The 9,130-nt window shown below is 38.5% G+C and overlaps 1 protein-coding gene across 3 annotated transcripts in view; it reads left to right on the top strand.

Annotated features, from left to right (window-relative positions):
- LOC124308940 (uncharacterized) overlaps positions 1–8,889 on the top strand; it is a 92,508-nt gene extending 83,619 nt beyond the window's left edge. For 2 of the 3 annotated variants that reach the window (XR_006909146.1, XR_006909147.1), the window contains one exon: positions 7,002–8,889. Coding sequence is in view for 1 of the 3 variants with exons in the window: in XM_046772119.1 (XP_046628075.1) it covers positions 485–647; positions 7,002–7,039 (201 nt within the window). In the remaining 2 variants the exon portion in view is untranslated. Of the gene's footprint in view, positions 1–484; positions 648–7,001 lie in introns of all 3 variants that reach the window. The other variant, XM_046772119.1, reaches the window with a different exon arrangement.
- The last annotated feature ends 241 nt before the right edge of the window (positions 8,890–9,130 follow it).

Genomic DNA, 9,130 nt, shown 5'->3' on the forward strand with positions numbered 1-9,130 from the left:
ACTGCCTTGTTAGAAAGTAGCTGTATTTTAATGGGGCTGCTGAATTCGGAATACAGTTCGTGGTTCCTGTTTATCCCGTTTCCATTTCCTCCGCTTCTGTTTTCTCGCGGTATTCGATTGCCCGTCTTCCGGGTTTCGGCGAGGTTCGGGGGGATCTTACAAGACGGCTACAACCCCATTTGCGAAGCCCCGAGTCTCACGTGTCACTTCCTCCCCCCCGCCCCCCACTTTTCCTCGAACCCACCCGCCGCTGGGTTCGGCGATAAAATATGTCGCCCGTTTTCCGGAATGAAGCGAAACGTTTCTTACAGCTTCATGGTTTCTTCCGCTTTCCACCGCCACCGAGTCTCGCGTCGCGACGCTGCGACTCCGGAGGACGCGAGCTTCCGCAAACGAACGGAGGGACGCGGAAAGCTCTCCCTCTCTCTTCCCATCTCTCTCTCCCTCTACTTCCCTCTCTCGATTTTTCTTTTTTCTCTTCCAGGACCAGGAGGAAAAATATTCACAGGGTCCAACTGCCAGGGCAAACAAATACCGTCGTATCTTTCACCGTATTCGCTTGAACAGCGACGAACCGAGCAACTCACGGACAAATTGCGAGTTTAACAGACTGCTGGATATATTATGTCATGTTCGCCTCTTTCTATGTATGTATATATGTATGTATACCTACGTATTTGTACACCGATCTTTATTTCTGAAAGGACATTTTTTATGGATACACAACACGAGACGGTGGTTTTTCTCGAATTTCCTATTCCTTGTTGATTCATCTTATGATCGGTGTACGGCCGATGTTCTTTTCTGACATCCAATCGTAGCAAGATCGAAACTCTGTACGGAGAAAAATTTCATTTGTTACAGTAACTAGAAAAATTCAGTAAAACAGGTATCTTTAAAAAAGACTGTTTGAATATTGTTTACGAAAAACGAGGTACGCGTAAACATTTTGCGATATTGTCGATCCTTTTTTGCCAATTGCAACGCAGAATCAGTTTGCGAGGTTTACTCTACTTTTTTAGCTAAACAAGGCTTCAACGTCAATTTAACGTTGCACGAGCAATAAATTTTCGCAACAGTTGCAAGAAAATATAGCAACAGTGATCGTAATGAGAAAGAATAGTAACGGATACTTGGACTTTCCGGTAAAAGCTAGAAAACTAATTTTCATTTTCTACCTAGAACTGTATTTTTCGATTGTGGTAAAAATTGAAAATAGTTAAGGACTGAGCGGAAACCGAAACTAAAAAAAATTCTCTAAATGTAGCGAGTAAAAAATTCTTACTTGAACTATCAAAATTTCATCGTCTTTCACGATGAAAATATGCATACATATATAAATATGTATATACAAAATTTTTTCTATTCCAATAAGATTCACTTTTCACCAAACAAGCTTCTATTCTTAATTTCGTCAACATCTCATTTAAAAAATGTACATTTCAAATTCGTATAATAATTTTAACCTCTCGATTGCCGGATAAACTGTAGAATAATGTTGAATCGTGTAAAATTGCGAGGTATAAATATTTCGCAATGTGGTTTTGTGACTTGAGAGACAGTGAGGCATGAAACAGGCTGAAGGAATAAAAAGTAGAGGAAAAAAGAGGAGTCCTCCAACCTCGGAGTAGCGAGAACATGGTGTAAAAAATGACTGCGTTTAGAGTAAGGACATACGCGTTTGTTTTAAGTTTCTTTATTTTTTTCTATCACAACTTTCGCTCGGGTAAAATACAACCGTGAGAGAAGGGAGTGGATCATTTCTTTCCGCAATATTTTACGTGGTGAGAATACCTCAGCTTTCGGTTCTGTCAAATTTCAAACATATACTCGTTAAACAATACAAACTTTTCTGTACCGCATATTTTCCTCCGGAAATGTAGAGCAGGATATTACTCGCGGTACTTCTACAGAAGATTATAATTGTCGTGATTTTTCAAACATCGAGTTGTATTAATATGAATTGAAAAAATATTCACGGAGTTTTTAGTCAGTTTGAAAAGATTTCACCCAGGCTCGATCGTTTACTTTAATCAAACGAAAACATTCCCGATTCATTACCAGAAAAATTCGCAAGACTCGCTCGATTGTACTTTGGTAAAACTTTCCCAATTCGTATCAACAAGAACAATTCGTGTCTTTATTATTCTCTGACAACAAACTGCAAGGTTTGATCGACTTCGGTGTACAAAAGTTGATGTTCGTATTTAAATGCATGTGTCATTGGAAGAAAGAAATACTCCTCAAAACCTAATTCATGGCATCGGAAATATCAGCAGGAAAAATGAGAAAAACATGCGTCTGAAAAATGAAAAGCAAAAAATTTGCTTTTATCGCGACTTAGCAAAAGTAATACATCGAAATTGCCATGTACATTGTTATGTATTTTCGAGGCTATTCGCGCATTTGTTGTACGGATAAATACAGGAATATATACTTCTACGCATCGAAGCGAACGGTGTGAAATAAATGGCGATACACGTGTTTCCTCTAACACGACAACGAGCGACTTCCGTCTGCGACTATCCCTGATAATGGATGAGCATAATATGACTAATGGATCACAGATTCTTGCCACTCGTGTCTCACCCATTCACGATACAGAAAGAAAAAAAAATATACATATAAACTACAATCCCCAATAAGGGAATGAAAAATAGAAAAGAATTTGAAGAACGAAATTAAAAAAAAAAAGTAATGACCAGGGTAAACGTCAATCAGATCAATCAGATCAATGGTGGTGAAAATGAGACAAGAAAAATTACTATAACAATGAGAAATCGAACTGAAAAGAACGATTGATTCGTTATCTCAAAACTAATGCATATTATTTTTACTGTGAATTATTCACTGTAATGCGGTTATCGAATCGAATAATCTCTATAGTAGTTTCGTTGGTGAAAATCTGCGTCTAAATTGCCGCATGAAAAGCGAAGACTATAGCACAAAAAGCGATACAAATGAAAACGGTAAAAGAGACAAAAAATAGGGGGGCGAATCCCGTACGTAAACACCGAGAGGTGAATTTTGTAGGAATCGCGCAGAGGTCACCGGGTGAAATACGTGCTTGAGGGGTGGACGGGTGGGCGATCCCCCCATGGTAGAGTTACGCCGGGATGTGTAGGACGGACGATAGCTAATACATGGCCAATGAAACTATTCCAATAAAGGAACCAGGCCAGGCCATACGAAAAGCGACAACTGTGACATCCCATCCATCCGAGGCGCGCAGGATCCTCGCTTCTTTCTCCGAAGAGTTTTATATCCTTGACTACCACAGATACAATCGTAGAGTACAATTGCACTTGTGTCCTGAACCGGGAATTGCCGCCAACTAATCGGTGACACATGTGTCTTGCACAGGGTACTGCCTGGATCGAAGGAACTTTGAAAAAGGAACAGGAATTCAGTATCTGGAACGCACTTTTGTACTTTTGCTTGGGTAACTCGAAGTAATTAGTCGGTATATACGACTGGTTTTGCGTACAGATCGTGAGGCACCCGAAAAAAAGGGTTTGTGGCTCGGCTGTGAATCAGCTCAAATGTCGATAAAGCCGCTGAAATGTCGATAAAATGTCGGCATCAGAGTCCGTACGCAGAACCGGCTATATATGCCAACTGTAATTTGTGATACGAGAATAATGAAGAACGTGAGATTGTACCCAAAATAAAATAAACACGATTAAAAGACGGAAGAAATTTCCGGTGAACTGTGAAAATGGACTCGAAAAACTACTGAGATTGGTCAAGATAGGGGAAACTCATTTTCTTTTGTTGAGAAGCTTCTTTGGGAGGACAATGAGAAACGGAACCAATCTTGAAACAGTAAGCCTTTCATTCGAAGCTGATCGATCTCTGGAAACAGTATATCTTGTGTTCTTTTTCTGATTCAGTGTTCCGAATGTACCTCCAAAAAAACATACAACTTTGTTACTCAACAGCAATTATAAACGATGACATAAGTGCTGGCTAGTTGAACGATGCCGGAAGTTAAATAAGGAGGAGGAAGGACCGGGTATGACTCTCACAATTCTGTTGGTTCTCACGACGATTATAACAGGAAAGTGGTTATATCGATTGCCAGAATAGGTACTCTGAAACTACTGAGGTCATGTTCTAAAGCCAACAAAACTTTGCTCGCCTGCCGGAAATGACACAGTCTATAACACTCCACCCCGATGTATTATAACTATCAACTTATCGGAACCTTAAGTGACGCTTATACTCAACCATTCGTTTCGTTGTTGCAACCGTATCGTCGACTGTTGAATATAGCGGGTAAGCTACGAAATGCAGCTCGAGACTTTCGGAAAGCCTAATATTGTAAATATTACGTTTATTTTATTTTGTTGAGATCAAAATTGAAAAATAATACAGCGAAAAGCCAATACCTACTACTTTAAACTCAGAACATTTACGACTTGAGGATAGCTACAATTCAAATAGATTTATAAAACGTTTCGTATCATGTTTATTATGAAGATTGTAAATACTACATTTTTTATTACATTTTTTCAGTTTTACATAATCAAATTATATACACTCATTCGTACTGTTTAATTATTCACTCATACTGAAATACTGATCAATTATCTGTTCAAAATTTGTTGAAACTTCGACATCGGCTTTCGGCCGATACTTATAATAATAAGTAAGAAAAAAAAGAAATTAATCGACTTTTCTAAACTTCTTCACTAGAAGACCCCTTTAAAACTAGCTTGTACTTGATCGTGTCTTACTTCCGGGCGGGCGTATTTGAATCGTTACTCTGAGAAAAATTTCATTTGTTACAGTATCTAGAAAAATTCAGTAAAACAGGCATCGTTTAAAAAAACTGTTTGAATATTGTTGGAATGACGAAAAACGAGGTACGCCTAACTATTTTAAACAAGGCTTTAACGTCAATTTATTCTTGCACGAGCATCAAATTTTCGCAACAGTTGCAAAAAAATCTAGCAACAGTGATCATAGTGAGAAAGAATAGTAACGGATACTAGACTTTCCGGTAACGGCTAGAAAACTAATTTTCATTTTCTACCTAGAACTATATTTTTCGGTCGTGATAAAAAATGAAAATAGTTGAAGACTGAGCGATAACCGGAACTAAAAATTTCTCTCAGCGTACAATACGAGCCCAAATTCCAATCACCAATTAATTAGGTACCATCGTTCATTGGTCCTGAGGATCTGCATCCTTTTTGAAGAGAAAAATCGTCTCTGAGGTGATTTGAGCGGCCACCGTAGGAGCATGGTGCTCGTGATGATGAGCTTAGTTGTAGGCGGGTACCTCGTACGACAGCGAAAGTGAAAAAAAACGAGGGTGTAAAAAAAGAGAAAACCCCGTGTGTGCATTGCCCGGCAGGCGAAGCGAGAGAGAAACAATTTGCATCTTTTTGTGCCTGTATAGAAGATATAGAGAAGCTCCCGGCGTTTCAAAGTTATGTAATGCGGTGCCACGGAATCCAGAGTATGTCGGCTTTAATTAAGACTCGAAAGAGAAATAGGGGGTGAGACTGAATCGAGTGGATGGAGGGGGGGATACGAGGGTAGGGGTGGGGGTAGGACTCGGATAATTGAATTAAATCAACGTGATTACGGAACTGGTGGTTAGGTCACGTGCCGCCTGCACGCCCTGTTCGCGATAACTTTGTTACCCACTTTATTACAAGATTGAAATATCCTGAAGGTTCGCTCGCTGCTGCTACTGCTGCTGCTGCTGCAGCGACGTCGGCCGGGAATGAGCCGTGATTTTTGTCACCTCATCAGCGGCGTCGTTTGAGGCCGAGACGCCCTACTCGAGGGGTGAGAAAAGGCCTGAACCCCGAGGCGCTAATCCTACAAACTTGCACGTGAGTCTTGTAGCAATTCGTTTTGCAACTCACTCTCGTCCCTGCAGTCTTAATGATGCGGCAGTTGCTCTGTACGTATTTCTCAGTCGCTCGACCCTTTTCGGATATTCTCATACATTCATGCTATCCGTACAACCTTGCGCAGGGAATTGACGGACTTTGGAGGACGTCGTAAAAGTTTAGGGGAATTTAAACGGGATTCATCAGACCTTGTGAGTGAGCTTCGAGCTTTTCACTGTTGAACAACATTGGGAAAGGTCTAATTCGTGCTGGATAACGTTGAATTTAACACCTGAAAATATGTGTCTCGCTATGGATATGAAATTTTATACAGTGATTTTTATTTACTACTGAATTCTTGATTACGCACGCGTGTACGAACTTTTTTTGTATACATATATACGCGAAACAGACGTATTTTAAAGTTTATAATAACCAGGCACAACGATGTGTTAAGCTTTCTAGTACGCGGAGCCTGACAAATTCATCTCTTGGGTAATTTTTTTTTTTCAAAGAATTTACCTCTCAGAAATGTATCAAAATTTTTTCATTCAAGCATTGTTGACGACCCTCGGGGAGTAAATTTCTATTCAAAGTTTTTAAGTGAAAAACACACTTTTGCGGGTTGGAAAAACGTTGGCTTAAATTATAAGATATTGCAGAGACCCTGAAAAATCGCAGTGATAATGACACGTTATAAAAGTTGTTTTATTTAATTTGGATACAATTAGATTTGGAAAAGAATTCAAGTTACCTCGCGTTTGCTATAATTCATCCAAGGTGTAAGAATCCTGTTTCGAGACAATTATTGAGAGGAACAAAGAGTGGCTGGAGTTAATGCTCGTTAAAATTTCTCAGCTCAATGAGCCGATCCAAGGTTTCTTATATTATTTTTATCACCGTTACTGTTATTATTGTTATTACGTTTATTGTTATCTTCACACGTAGTACCGTATTTTTTGTATTGTGTAACCGTCATTGTTTTCCTGCCATTCGAAGTCACGAGTATGAAAAATATTTGAATGCAGGATATTTCCAGTTATTTTCTCAATAACTCAATATTTGAAATAAAACTTTGGTAAACGATTACCCTAAAAAGCTGGAGTATGAAATCTTGATGATAATTTGTGTTTTTTTCTGTTTCATGAACAGATGAAAGGTGCATAAATTCAAACGGATTGAACTCCTGAAAACCTCAGCGTTATTCGCCGAGCATTACACTGGGTCCGCGATTTTCGCCACGCAAGATTCGCGGCCCGCCAATCTGCCAATCTGGCGTCGCTGAGTTTGCAGAACAATTCATGGGACGCGAACTGGTCTGAAAGTGAATCAAGGAAGTAACTTATGATACAGGAAGCTTCTTTGGGAAGTATCCTCTCATTCTGATCCGGCGGTAAACATTCTACGCCAAGAATGTCTCATCAGTCCAACCAGGAATATTTATTCTCGTCGTATTCTCGTCGAAGGCTACAACGTCAACTAAAGGAAGCCAGCTGTGCCAGTGACGGATTCTCGACGTTTTATAACTGCTTCGTTTCTCTCTTCTTGGATAAAAATTCATTTCAACAAAGTTCCGACACCCGCATTCAATGTGCACCCATAATATACAATGCATTCTCAGGTCGATCCCACTTCACAGAAATCAAACTCGAATCAAACGCGAATAAAAACCCCGGTGACATTTTTGCAAAACGAATGTAAAATCATTCTAGAAAAAAAAAATCAACTTAGATTTAATGCAGATGAATTATTTGAAAAACAGGATAAACTAGATCCCTGTGATTTTGGTTTAAAAAAAAAAATATGGAAAAACTTTTGACGTGTAAAAATGTGCCACATTTTCACCTTGCGGTTAGTAGTAAAAGCAACGGTCGTAAATAAATTTCGTATCAAGTCGTAACCTTGAATCCTGGGGCCCTAAAGCAGTGCAAATAATCAGGTGTAAAAAGTTTTAAAAAATGCTTTGAATTTTGAATGCCTTTTTCGAGAGTTCATTTTTAATCGTACCGTAATATCTGCGTTATATTCCCCCGCGCGCTATCAGGCATCGCATTACCGCCATCTTGACCTTGTCCTACGGATACGTAAATTCGCACACGCAAATTAAATCACGCCGCTGCGTGAATTATGTCGTAATTATTATATTATACGGGTAAGAGTTCGGCAGTATCAAGCCAATTAAAAGTTTTGTCTATTTAATATTTATCAGTGATTCCTGCATAATCCTGAAACTAACGCCGCCCGTTATAAACCTTATACTGCCTTCGGGAGAAAAGCGAAATGGGGTTGGTACGGAGAGAAAAGGTGCTAACGCACGGAGGAAGAACCGACTTATTCTATCGATCCTTCAAACTTTTCGATTTATACGAAATAAATCGCCCCACTGCGCGGTACGTATTATCAAGTTTTTTGCCCTGACAGTTGTATGAATAATGCCTGAAAACTTCATCCACCGGCTATTTTTCTAATATATATATATATATTACGTGTGGAGATTTACGTATATTTTACATACATAGGAACAGGCATGTGCCAAAAGTTCCACCGATTATCAGCCCAGCATCCCCAAACCGTATAATTGATTTTCCGCCTCTTTAGCGGAGATATTTTTCATAACAATTGACCTGAGAAATGGCAGTTTGTTCACAAGTATTGATTGCTGTATGTAAAAAAATTATTACGTATATAATAATTATTTACTCTGTCTGAATTAAGCATATTTTGTAATTTGCTGTGTTATTTTCTTGAAGAACAATAGATGTTGTGGTATTTGGATGTGGAATATCATAGTCAATAGAAAATGAAACACTATTTTTTGTTAACTGATTACACATTTATTCTTCCATAAGGACATAAAGTACAGTAGACGAAATTTATGGTGTTGTTGAGCTGATGAAAAATACAATTAAAATGTAAAAAATTTGTATACTCTATACATGTACTACACCATGCTTTGTGAAGAACATTTTTTGCATTATTATATTATGTTTATTGTAAGGTAAATATGATTACTGTAATATAAAATGAGTTGGAATTAAAATAAAAACGGATGTGCAGCGTTAACAAAGCCTTTATTTGTTCCCACTTCATTTCGACTCACTTGATTTATTGATGAAATTGGTATTTACAATATTTAGCTGGAAAAAATTGTCGTTGTTATGTTAAGGTTTGAGGGGTAACAGAACTGTGAAAACCTGAAGAATGTACGATTTTTTTTCGATGTGAGCAATGCTGATGAGTTGATAATATTAGAAGAGGTTATGAAGCATACATTTAAGTAT

Source organism: Neodiprion virginianus, chromosome 7 (assembly GCF_021901495.1).
Source record: "Neodiprion virginianus isolate iyNeoVirg1 chromosome 7, iyNeoVirg1.1, whole genome shotgun sequence".
Classification (NCBI taxonomy): domain Eukaryota; kingdom Metazoa; phylum Arthropoda; class Insecta; order Hymenoptera; family Diprionidae; genus Neodiprion; species Neodiprion virginianus.